The 13,826-nt window shown below is 29.6% G+C and overlaps 1 protein-coding gene across 1 annotated transcript; it reads left to right on the forward strand.

The window, feature by feature from the left end:
• Positions 1 to 11,157: 11,157 nt before the first annotated feature.
• On the forward strand, positions 11,158 to 12,684 carry LOC131646672 (cytochrome P450 89A2-like). The gene has a single exon (XM_058916654.1). It carries the CDS (start codon positions 11,158 to 11,160, stop codon positions 12,682 to 12,684), a length of 1,527 nt encoding a protein of 508 aa, XP_058772637.1.
• Positions 12,685 to 13,826: the final 1,142 nt, after the last annotated feature.

A 13,826-nucleotide genomic window follows, 5' to 3' on the forward strand; every position in this document is an offset into this window, starting at 1 on the left:
GATATATTAATAAAAATAGGAAAAGTATATTTTTATATTTTTTTAAGGAAAAGCTGATGACATTATTTTAATTACAAATGCATAGTATAGTTAAAAAATGATCAACACAAAGATATTCAAAAGGAGATAAAAATGAGTAATTTTTTGATTATGTTATATTTTTTCTATATGCAAATGATTTGATAACTCTAAAATTTTTAAACAATTTAATTTAACGTTAGTCAAAATAATCTACTTTTTCCTATAAGCAATTACATGAACAGATTTATGACAATCAAGGAAAAACAATCTACTTTTTTCTATAAACAATTATATGAACAGATTTATGAGAATCTAGGAGAAACAATCTACTTTTTCCTATAAACAATTACATGAACAAATTTATGAAAATCAAACCTTATTGATGAAATTATAAGAGTTGTGAATAATAGTAGCACACCAAACAGAGGAGACGATGGTGAGCCCTGACACATGCAAAGAAGATGAAATTGGAAGAGGAAGCTGAATGGAGGTTTAATGGAAGAACATAAAAAATAACGAGTCTAACGTCTGAGACTCCGAGTGTCTGGCAGAAGAAAATGAAACGCTTCAACTTTTTTAAGGGTATTATATTTACATTTCTCCCTCTTAATAAATACATAAATATTTATTTATTTTTAAAAATAAACATAAAGGAAATGACTAAAAAACCTAATCTAATATATATATATATATATAATTAACTAAATTAAAATAATAGGCGGGGCGGGGGATGTATTCCCCGTCCCCGAAATGCTCTTCGAGGAATTTTTCTCCCCGTCCACGCCTCCGCGGGGGAAAATTCCCCATCTTTGGGGCCCCGAACGGGGCAATCCCCGCGGGGATCCCCATTAACAAGTCCAAACTGACATCCCTAAATATAACTCCTAATTAAAGAGTTAAACCAATATTAAAGTTGTGTATCAATTTATCTTCCTTTATCTCTTTACCTTTAAGAATTTCTAATTGACTTGAGTTTCAACTAAAATATCCAAAAAAATTAATCGATCAATACAATTTAAACCCCCATTTTCTTATGTAACTTTTAGTTTATCATCACTACTAGGTTCAAATGGCTTAAATCTCACTCGTCTCTCTATATTTACCTACTATTGTATAACTTTATGAGAAAATCAGTAAAATTAATTTTAGACCTCACAATTTTGTAGGTACTTTTATAGAAGACATAACCTTCTTCAATAAAAGAGTATTAACCAAGAATTCTCTTAGTCAATTTCTCAAATATTATCAAGTTTAATTTAATAAATTCGAGCTCCTTGATAAATTACACATAGGGCTGTAAAAAATGAGTCCGCCCTGTTGTGCATGTTCATTTTTTCCGCACGTTTTTTTGTAGGACGGACCAATATTTTAGACTCGCACCCTTCAATGTGCATGTCTATCCTCATGCAATTTTTTGTGAGTTTTTGCGGGCGCGGGCACTAACATAATTTTTTTTACTTTTAGGTTTAAAAATCGCAATTTTTTATGGGACGGGACAAGATTTTAGACTCACACCCTCTAATATCCCCCCGCCTTTTCTGCGGACTTTGGCGAGACGGACCTAAACAAAACGAGCAATTTTCCACACCTAATTACACAAATCACTTTGATTTTTATGGAAGATCGTCTTCACTGACCAATATCATCTCAACTAGGATATAAATAGAACTATTTATAAACTTATTCTAATTTGGATTAAATACAATTGTCATAATTATATTCTTCTAATACAACAAATATATATTAATGAATATATGAAAAATATTGTATCATATACATGTCTATTTAGATAATAGGTAAGAGACCACATCTTATTCTTTAATAGATTTTTTAAAAAAAAGGCAAAATACTCATTTTGGTCCCTTAACTATACCCCTAGGTTTAGTTTGGTCCCTTAACTATACCCCTAGGTTTAGTTTGGTCCCTTAACTTTTTTTCGTGCCAAATTGGTGCTTTAACTTTTAAAAGATTCATATGAGTCCCTTACGTCTATTACGTTAGTCAAAGTAGTTTGTTAAATATCTACGTGGTAGTGACAGCTAGATTTGACCAACTCTTGTGATGGAGCTAGCGGTGGAAAAATCGAAGTTAAAAATTATTTCAGGATTTTAATTATTATTGTTCATCTTCTGCCCCAAATTTTTAAATGCATACCCATTGTTCATCTTCTTCCCCAAATTACTTAAAACTAAACAATCGATTAAGCAGAACCAATCCTTCGTTTTGTGCTGCGGATTTGATTTTAACATGTCAAAATTTTGGACTGGATCTGATTGCTTCTGTTTGTTCTTCTTTGGAAGGCTCACGTAGAAGGTTAGGTTTGATTCTGCTTAATCTAAGGGTATGCTTGTTTTAATAGAACTTGAGAGGAGAGAACTTGTGAAGATCTATCCAATTTCTCCTGCTTGGAATGAGATGAAACAAAAGAGAGAGAGTAAAAAATAGTGGGACCCACTCAAATATTATTTCTCTTCTGTGTTGCAAAGAAGTTGCAATGTAAAGTAAATCAGCATGCTATATTTTAATATTTTACTAATTTATCCTTTATCAATTAAAGTTGTTTTATTATTGCATAGTATATTCAATAACATTATACTACAATGGAAAGATAATTCAACTAAAATTTTATAAAGTTAATTAAAACATCATTGTGTGTTTTTTTCTCTATAAACTAATTTATTAATAATAATTACGTGAAATAAATTAAAAGTTAAATAATTTAAATTAAGGGTATTTTAGTAATTTTAAAAAGGTTTAAATATGTTTTTAGTCCCTATAAATATGGCAGATTTCAATTTTAGTCCCTACAAAAAATTTCTTCAAACAATGGTCCTCGCAATATTTTCCGTCCCTATTTTTGGTCCCTCCCGTTAGATTCCACTAACGGAGGCTTATGTGGCACGCCACATGTTATGCCACGTCAGTTAAAGTCAATACTAAAGAAAAAGAGACAGATTGCGGGGTTTTTAAACCCCCTTTAAATAACTTAAAAAACAATAAATTTTCACAAGCAATTTATCAATTTATTGACGAATTTCAGGTTTAGTACAAAGTATATCGAATCATCAGTTTCAAATCCTTATATAGTAAATCAAATGAAAGAATGAATGAATGATTGAATTTATATTCAATTTTGAGCCGAATTAATTTCAAGTGAAATACATGTCTAAGGCTTTGGTTTCTCTTTCATTATTTACTGTAATACTTATACTGTTGTTGTGTGCTAATGAGTCCTTTGCAGTATCCTTGTTTTGTTCAACTTCTTCAAGTATTCCTCTCTCCTGCATGATAAGCTTCATCGTTAAACACTTTCAACTCTTACATAACACATTGCAAACACTTCTATTTCAAAAGTATATGTTGTGAAAAGCCTTCTTTTAATTTGCGGTATGATAATAATAATAATAAGAATAGTTTGATTCTCTAATCTAATGTTAGCATTGTCTTGTTAAAGATAAACAAAGATTCTTGGGAAGAGAATGCTTACTTCTTTCAGTTTAACTTTCCTTTAACACACGTCCCCTCCAATCTTTCAGCCTTACCTATTTCAAACAGTGGTTGCCTTTCTGCCAAAGATTTAACCGACGGGATCTTCTCATGCACAACAACCTCATGTTAATAAAATCTCAGTCAACTGCACCATGCCCAAAAATATTTCACATTCTCCATTCATGTTATTATCAATATCACTCTAGTGTCAGCTTCCATACACATGCACAAAAAAGCATGGTGGTTGATGTTTTCCCTAGAAGCATGAGGCAGTCATACAAAAAAAAAGTTAAAAAAGGACTTATTCATCATTAGTGTAGTAATAAACTACTAGAGCTATCTTTTAATCACATAACATGATTAATGAGAAGCACATGAAAAAGAAGAAAAAAAAAAGGATATTATAGGATGTTCAAAATAGCATATTATATATTTTCCTCTTATTTGAACTAGGAATCAGGTTTGTAATGTACCTTATAAAATCCTATATTTAAATATATGCATAGGTGTCAATTATATAGACTGTAGAACATAAATGGACGTGTATAATAAAATCACGTTAAAAATGAAGGTTGAGAAAACACTTAGAAGGGGGTTGAATAAGTGGTTCAGAAAAAACTTGATGATGGAAAGATAGACAGAACACAGTTATTTTTATCCTGGTTCACCTTCTCAATAAGGCTACCTCCAGTCCACCCTCAACAAGGTGATTTGCCTCTCTCAACTAGGACTTAATCCACTATAATCAGAACCTGATTACACTTGCACGACCAACTGTCGTGACTTACAATACAATGCACGAGCCAAACTGCTAGTGACTAACAATCCTACACAAACCAACTGTTTGTAACTAACCAACTTCTAAGACTCAACTAGTCCTAGACTTCTTGAGACTTCTGACCCAACTGGTCTCTCAAGGACACAGTTACCACGTAACTTCTGATGACAGTGTATAATGTTGCTTCTAAAAAGCTGTAATCACAACTGTGATATTTCACACTTGATGATTTTTCAGAGTTGCAGCGTTCTTGTGTGTTATTTCTTGTTTTCTTCTTTTTCACTCGTTGTGTTGTTGTTTTCCTTCAAACGATCATGAGTATATATAGCTTCAGAATTTTTTACCATTATCTTCAAAGCTTGTATTCAGCATTAAGTGGTTTGCGTGTTGTCTTTGCTTTTGTTGTCTCCAAGAATTTGCATGTGGATAGCTTCTTCAATCAACCTTGGGAATTTCACTTTTGGAGTGTTGTAGCCGTTTTGCTAATGATTATGTCTTCAATGGTTTAGTTTGAATCAATCTTCGTAATCTTCCGTTCATCCTTTATTCTTCAACTTCTGTTGTGGATGTGTTTACGATGTTCTAGTGCAATATCAGAAGTTGCTTTCAATAGTATTAATTGAATCATTCCTTATGATCTTCTGTTCAGCCTAGTTCTTCAACTTCTGTTGTAGGTATGATTGCAGCATTCTGGTGCAGTATCAGAAGTTGCTTTATGACTTGTGTTGCATTTCTCTAGCTTCTCATAAGTGCCAAGTTCTGATTGTTGGTACTGGTACATCTTCTTAAATTAGAACCATATGATTAGAGTATCATGTTTGCTTTATACAAAATTTGTTTGCTTGTTATCATCAAAATACTAGAATATGATTAGAACCAAACCGTGTTCTAACAAAAAAGAACATTGAGATGAGGTAATGGCAATTAAAATTCTTATCCAAATATACATTAAGTATAATAAAATCATATTACAAGCTAAAAACATGAACACAAACTTAGAAAATAGTCTACACAAATGGAGAAACAAATATCTTATATAAGAATCAAAGACACTTATAAAATGGATTTCTAATCCTAACCATTATGAAAGAATAAAGTAAAAGTTAAAAAAATAAAAGAGCTTATTTAATTGCTTGTGAAAGATTAATTTCTTGCTAACGGTAAAATGTTTGTTAAAAATTATTATTTTTTAAGTTATTTTAAGGGGGTTTAAAACCCCCACAATCTGTCTCTTTTTTAGTTTTGACTTTAACTGGTGTGACCTGACACGTGGCGTGCCAGGTAAGCCTCCGTTAGTGGAATCTAACGGGAGGGACCAAAAATAGAGATGGAAAATATTGCGAGGACCATTGTTTGAAGAAAATTTTTGTAGGGACTAAAATTAAAAGTTGTCATATTTATAGGGACCTCTAACATATTTAACCCTTTTAAAAATAATTCATACTTCTTTCTTCTCTATTTCTTTAATCTTTCACTTATACCAATCAACTTATCAAATCAATTCTATTTCTCATTTATTTCTCTCTTTTCACACTCTTTCTCACATCTTTCTTTCTTCACACTTTCTTCTCTTAACCAAACACACCCTAAGTGTTAATTTTGATTGAATGCTAGTTTTGTTATTGATTAGTTTTAACTGTTTATCTAGATCTATTCGATTGCAAAATGAATGCAAACTAGCTAATTTCTAATTTAATATATGAGTATTATTAAATTATGTCTATCAATTGTCAAGTGAGTGAATCAAGAAATGTGAGTGAGTGAGTTACAAGAACGTGTGTCTTTTCGTAGAGAGAGCAATTTTTAGTAATAGCTATTTTGATTGCAATTGATTATCGATTAGGTTTTGTTTAGTTTTGGCTGAAAATCAACTTTCAATTGCATATCGATACAAAATCAAATTGCATTTGGATACATACAAATTCACTTTTGATCAGTTTAGTTTAGAGAAATTTGGAGAAGAAGATGAACAATGGATATGTATTTAAAAATTTGGGGATGAAGATGAACAATAATAATTAAAATTCAGAAATATTGTTTAGCGTCGGTTTTTCAAACGCTAGCTCCATCACAAGAGTTTGTCAAATCCAACTTTGACTAACAGAATACACGAAAGGAATTCATATTAAAGAGCTAATTTTAGGGGTGTTCGCGGGCCAGTTTGGTTCGGTTTTGAGAGAATCCGATACCCAAACCGATTAAAATTAAATGGATTGGTTTGGATTGGATTTACAAATTTTTGCGATAAAGCCCAAACCGAACCGATCCGAGAAACAACGGATTGGTTTGGGTTGGATTGATCGGGTAGATAAAAAATGCAAAAATATTTTTAAAAAATAACTTATTTACAAAAATTAATTTTTCATAATATTATAAAAAATATAATATTAATTGTGTTCAAATTTAAATATTATACTAGAAATTTTTCTCTAATAGATTCAAAAATATCTAACAAGAAAAATATCTAAGATTAAGACTTTTGAATCTATAACTAGTCACTTGAATTAATATGATAATAAATCTGTTTCATAACTTTATGTTCATTTATCATATTACACTATCAATTTTTTAATAACAAATTAAAATAGCATAACTTGTCCACACACAACAAAATGTTTTTCTTATTGAAGTTGAATGCTTGGTAATAGTTTTCATGATAATTAATTATGGTTGGTTTAGGCTGGGCTTGCGGGTAGAAAATTGAAAATCCGATGCCCGAACCGATTGTCATTGGATTTCATTGGTTTGGTTCGGTTCTTGCCCGAACTGAAAAAATATCCAACCCAAACACTATAGTTTGGTTTGGATTCTGGTTTGGTTCAGATTTACCCGAACCAATGAACACCCCTAACTAATTTAGCGCGAAAAAAACTAAGAGACTAAATTAAACCTAAGAGTATAACTAAGAGACCAAATGAATATTTTGTCTTTAAAAAATTATACTTACATTGAATTATAGTTACATTGAATTGGCATATATGTATATCACTATTATTTTCATATACTATCTCTTTAATGATATATTTTTCTTGTAACACATAATAAGGAAAAAAATCAATTTTGTATCATTTAATCATTTTATTCTAAAATAACATATTTTTTAAATTAAATTTAATTGCATTTAATTTGTTTTCTCTCACTTTTTTCTTTAACAACGACGAATTGAAATTTATTTTACATCTTCCTACAAATATATTCTAAAAAAACGCAATTTTTTTTAATAAATATTAACTTTAAAAAAACGTAAAATTTTAATTTTTATAAATATTTAAAAAAACACAAAATTTTAAGTTTTATAAATATTTTTAAAAAAACACAAAAAAATTATATTTTGAATAAATATTAAATATTAACTTTTGCTTTTAAATTATAAAAAAATTAAAAAATATTTATTTAATTTAATTTTTATAAATATTTTTTATAATTTAATTTAATTTTTTCTAAATTATAAATTTTTAATTTTTTTTTATTATTTAAAAAAACACAAAAATTTAATTTTTATAAATGTTTAAAAAAAAACACAAAAATTTGATTTTTTAAAATAAATATGAAATATTAACTTTCGCTTTTAAATTATTTTGGAGAAAGTAGCATTTTTATTAAATTTCACTAGTTTTTTTTTTTTTTTGAATAAGGCTCATTCATATAAAAGAAAAGTAATTACAAAAAGAGATGGGAACTAAGTTAACCCCATCAAAACCTATCAAATCTAAAGAAAAGTAATCCTAATCTATTCTTTACCAAATCTCCCCTAATCCCCGTAAATTAAAATTTCAACAAATCCAGACTACATAATTAATATTATAAATTTTCAAATGTAAAATTTAATTAAACACCACAACAGGTTTTGAATCTTCTATTATTATTGTCCCGATCAACACAAATTTCAACCATTTATTAACCATTATCTCCCTCCCAAAGATGCATCTTTATATTTATTTATGTTATATGATTTTTCAACCATTGAATTGACATAAGAGAGATGATTAAATATAAATAATATGAGATGGTGGGATTTCCCACGAGCACGAGCTAAATGACAACAATTATTTGGAAAGTAATTTCTTTTTTTGTTATACATAATAATGTACATAAATTTGGTTAGATTTGCACCCATTATCCAATACATATAATTATTTTAGGTTAATTTTATTAAAAATTACTACTAAAACTAATTTTTTTTTAATACTAATACCTATACCTAACTAAATTCAAAAAAAAAATTAAATAAGTAAAAAATGTGTAATAACTAATACTACCTCCGTTCCTTTATATAAGTGACAATTCATTTTTCTAGATTCATTGAATAATTAATGTATCTAGTCAATGAACCTAAAAAGGTGAATTGTCTCTTATATAAAGGAACGAAGGTAGTACAATGAATGATAAATATTTTATAATTTAGAGTGAAGGTCCATTTTAGTCTCTCACAAAAACTGCAGAGGTCAGATTAGTCCATGAGAAAAAAAAGTCCTATTAAATCTCTTACAAAATTTAACCGAGTCATATTAGTTCCTCTACTAATATTTTTTAAATCGGTTTTTTTCTTACTTTTGAACCATGACTGGACTGCCAGTGAAGATCCATTTTAGTCCTCACAAAAAAAGTCCCTATTTAATTCCTTACAAAATTAAATGAGCCATGTTAGTCCCTCTTTTAATATTTTTTTCAAACAAATTTTTTCTATTTTTAAATCGTGACTGGACTCCTATTTTACGACTGTCGATTTGAAATTATTTGTGAAGGGATTGTAGATAAATCATCGCAATACCCCGATGTTCTTTTTTTATTGGGTTTATTATCAGGCTTATGGGTGGGTGACTATGATTTTTCTTGTTTGTATTCTTGTGTATTAGGTGTTGTTATTGTTTTTGTTGTTAATGATCTTTTAGGAAGGTTTAGTTCTGCTGCTGGGGTGATTTGCGCTAATTTTTTACTTTTGTAAATAATACTTGTTGCAAAAATAATACACATGATAGGTTGGAAAAAAATTGGTTTATACCATATTCCTTAAGTTTTGATGATAACAAAGTATTTAATGAACAATTAGGTATACTAGGTAACCTAGCTTCTGGTGAAAACTTACTAGGTAACCCAGCTTCTGGTGAAAACTCAGACTCTGAAGACCACGTGGAAAGGAACTTAATCTCTGACCCGTAATCAATTTCTGAAAGCAGGTCTATCTTGTCAAGTCCAGTCACGATTTAAAAATAGAAAAAATATCATTTGAAAAAATTATTAAAAGAGGGACTAACATGACCCAGTTAAATTTTGTAAGGATTAAAAAGAGACTTTTTTTAGGGACTAATTTGGACTTTTTTTTTTGTGAGGGACTAAAATGGTTCTTCATTGGCAGTTCAGTCACGGTTATAAAGTAAGAAAAAATCCGATTTTAAAAAATATTAGTTGAGGGACTAACATGGCTCGATTAAAGTTTGTAAGGGATTTAATAGAGACTTTTTTTTTTCAGGGACTAATTTGACCTCTGCAATTTTTGTGAGGGACTAAAATGGACCTTCACTGTATAATTTAATAAAAACCAAACTCATAAAGTGCACTAATTTCTAAAATGTAAACCATCCAACTAAAATAACTGATCATTTTTGCTCATAAATTATGTTATACATTAGGGGTGGCAAAATGGGTCGTGGCTTGTTGGGATGGCCTGTGCACCCTCTTAAAAACGATGAGTTGGATTGAGATTTTAGATCCGCCGTCTATCAAAATCCGCCTCACTAAAATCCACCGTCCGTCAAAGCCCGCCCACATATTTGTTCATCTTGTCTCGTCTTAAGTCCACACTTTTTTAGTTAATTATAGTAATTTCAATTCTTATGGTTTTATTTTATACATTTATATTTGAATATATGCAATATTTTTTTAAGTAAAATTTGTTAAAAAGATGCTTTATAAAAATTGTTTTAAAAAATAAGTGAAAAATTTAATTGAAAGGTAAAAAAAGCCTATTAATCTATTAAAAAATGAAGAACAAAAAATATATGGGCAAGTTCGCCGTCCTCTAACCCGCCACCTTGGCGGGACGGACTAGATTTTTATGTCCATTTCTACTTGATGGGCTTGCCCTCCTTGCTCTTTTTTTTGCTGGATGAAGGCGGGGTGGACAGTCCATTTTGCCACCCTATTATACACTATATTAATATAAAAGTATCAATTTTTTTGTAATAACAATTTTAAATAAGTTACTTATTAAATATAATAAAATTTATTTGTAACTTTTGATAATAATAATAATAATAATAATAATAATAATAATAATAATAATAATAATAATAATAATAATAATAATAATAATAATAATAATAATAATAATAATAATACAACAAAAGAATGTAAGCAATTGAAATAAAAAATAATAATGGTGAGAAAATAAGTGGTGGACTATGCAATGAGAAGTAACAACATTTTGAAATTCACAAATAATAATGGTGAGAAAATAAGTGGTGGAATATGCAATGAGAAGTAACAACATTTTGAAATTCACGTAAACTCCAAGAACTATGAACTTCATTTATTAAAACAAATAAAACTTTTTTTCACAAAAGTTACAATCATTATTTCATAACTTATGAATTAAAATTTAGATTTACAATGATCAATAAGCTTAACGAGTTAGGTGTTATGACATTGCAAGAGAGTTTTCAATAAATAATTTTACTAGTAACATTATTAAACATTTAAGTGGTATATAACTGAAAACTACTTAGAACATTATATATATAGATATAAAAGTAATCGTGAATCAATCAAATATATTAAGGGATGAGTATACAATAGAGAACATCATATTTAAGTTTTGATTATTATCAATATAAAATTAATAAGAATATTGAAAAATAGTTGAAAGGATAATGGAGCTGTGGTTCTATATTGTAGCATCTATTTCTCTATTAATATTCCTTCAAGCTCTTCTTAATGCAATTCGCAACAAAAAGTTACCGCCAAGTCCTCCAACTATACCTTTCATAGGTAACATTTTATGGCTCTTAAAGTCATCAAAAAACTTTGCTGAACTTGAACCTGTCCTTCGTTCATTACGTTCTAAATATGGTGACATTGTTACCATTTACATAGGTTCAAGACCTTCAATTTTCATAACATCCCATGAAGCTGCTCATAAAGCACTTGTTAAAAATGGTACAATTTTTGCTAATCGTCCCTTAGCTCTTGAAACAACCAAACTTTTCTTCCCTAAACAACGATCCATTAGTATGGCCTCTTATGGTCCAATTTGGAAATTATTGCGCCAAAATTTTATGCAAACGACTCAACCTTCTAAACTAAATTCATATTCTCGTTGTCGTAAATATGCATTTAGTGTTCTAAAAAAAAGTATGTTAGCTGATATTGAACTAGGAAACAAGGAAATACCGATTGATGATTATTTCAATTTTACACTGTACACTTTATTCACATACATGTGTTTGGGGGAGAAACTTGATAAAGAAAGTGTTGAGAATATTAAAAGGGTTCAACATTGTTTAATTCACAATTTTATTAGGTTTAATGTGTTGAATTTTGTACCAATGTTGAGTAAGATTGTGTTTAGAGGATTATGGAAAGAGATCTTACAAATTCGTGAAAATCAAATAAATGTGTTTCTTCCCATTATAAAAGCACGTCATGAGAAAATTAAAAACAAGATTAGTTTTGGTGATGAAGATGAGGAAGATTTTGATGCTTATGTTGATACCCTTTTTGATTTGAAATTACCAGAAAGTGGAAAAAATCTAAATGATGAAGAGTTGGTGAGTTTGTGTTCTGAATTTTTGTTAGGTGGAACAGATACAACAGCTACAACATTGTTATGGACCATGGCTAATTTAGTAAAAAACCAAACAATTCAAGAAAAAATTTATAATGAAATTAAAGATGTTGTGAAACACGGTGAAGAAATTGAAGAGCAACATTTGAAAAGGATGCCTTATTTGAAAGCTGTTGTGTTAGAAACATTTAGGAGACATCCACCAGGTCACTTTATTTTGCCTAGGGCTGTTATACAAGAAACTAATATGAATGGTCATAAGATACCAAAAAATGCAATGATTAATTTTCCCGTGGCTGAATTAGGGTGGGATCCAAATGTGTGGGAAAATCCAATGGAGTTTAAGCCTGAAAGGTTTTTAAATGAAGGTGAAGTTGATTTTGACTTAAAAGGGATTAAAGAGATCAAAATGATGCCCTTTGGTGCTGGGAGGAGAGTTTGTCCAGCAATTAGCATTGCAACACTTCATCTTGAATATTTTTTGGCTAATTTGGTGAGAGATTTTAAATGGACAGTTGAAGAGGGGTCTGAGGTTGACATGAGTGAGAAGCAAGCCTTTACTATTGTGATGAAAAATCCATTGAGGCCATGTTTGTCTCCAAGAATTACTTGAAATATATGTCTTCAATTATATGATTTGATATTAGTGATGCTAGGATATTTCTATGTTATTTCAACTTCATCTTTAAATACAAAAACATAAAAATAATGTAAGATTTTGTTGTTATTTTCGTAATAATTAATATTATTTTTAATGTATATTTTAAATATTACTACATTATATTTTGTGAAAAATGTGCTACACTTTTTTAGTGTAGTAGTTATTATTATATTACTCATTATTTTATATTTATTGTCAAATTTATTTATTTAGCTCTTACACATAAATATCATAGAATAAAATATGAAATAATAATAATAAATTATAAGAGGATTCAATAGAATGTGTTTAATATGAAAAATTTAGTTGTTATTAGCATGTTAATGCTCATAAACGACAATTTTAGTCGAGAAAACCATAGAGTAAAAAGTTATAATTTACTCGGAAAAATCAAGTCTCTTAAAAATGGAACATCAAAATATTCTTCAAGAGTTCTTAGCTAATGGAATAGGGAGAAACAAGATGACTTCAATGATCTATGGTATTAACATAAAAAACAAGAGAGGAATTGGATGTACAAAGCACGAACCTTATGCGAAAGTTCAAACTACTAAAACGCAAACCTTTATGATTTTTTTCAAGTAACTTAAATAGAATGTGTCATAGCACATTATTCTGTTCGGGAACCAGAAATGGGGATCTTAGCTCTTGAAGGAACAATAAATGATGAGAGATGAATGTTTGTTTATTTAGACGGTGACTCTGATCTCCTTTACGACAGCACAGGGTAGACCTGCATGGTTAGCACTCCAATGCCCAAGTCATTTCAAGATTCGAGATGAGTAAAGTTAAATTGGAGATCAAATATCTTGTACCTTCTCATATCATGTGCACTGTTTTTTATGTTGGGTCGAGTAGAGTGAGCTTGAGGTGGATTTGGCCTTGGTCAATTGGGCCTTTGGCCGATCCATAAAAACTTCCCCTAAGGCTTTGTCAGACACTGAAGGAGTTGTAGTAAGCCTTAAGTGTCATTGACCGGCCTCCATGTCGTAGTCTGGTGTGGAGTAGAACTGAATCATTTGTGATCAGTTTTGAAAAGTAATAAGAAACATAGGGATTTAATATGGTTCCATCACTTAGACGTTTCATCACCC

Source organism: Vicia villosa, linkage group LG2 (assembly GCF_029867415.1).
Source record: "Vicia villosa cultivar HV-30 ecotype Madison, WI linkage group LG2, Vvil1.0, whole genome shotgun sequence".
Classification (NCBI taxonomy): Eukaryota; Viridiplantae; Streptophyta; class Magnoliopsida; order Fabales; family Fabaceae; genus Vicia; species Vicia villosa.

What these genes read in the sequence shown, in the direction of transcription:
- LOC131646672 (XM_058916654.1), top strand. Translation starts at nt 11,158, where the DNA reads ATGGAGCTGTGGTTCTATATTGTAGCATCTATTTCTCTATTAATATTC.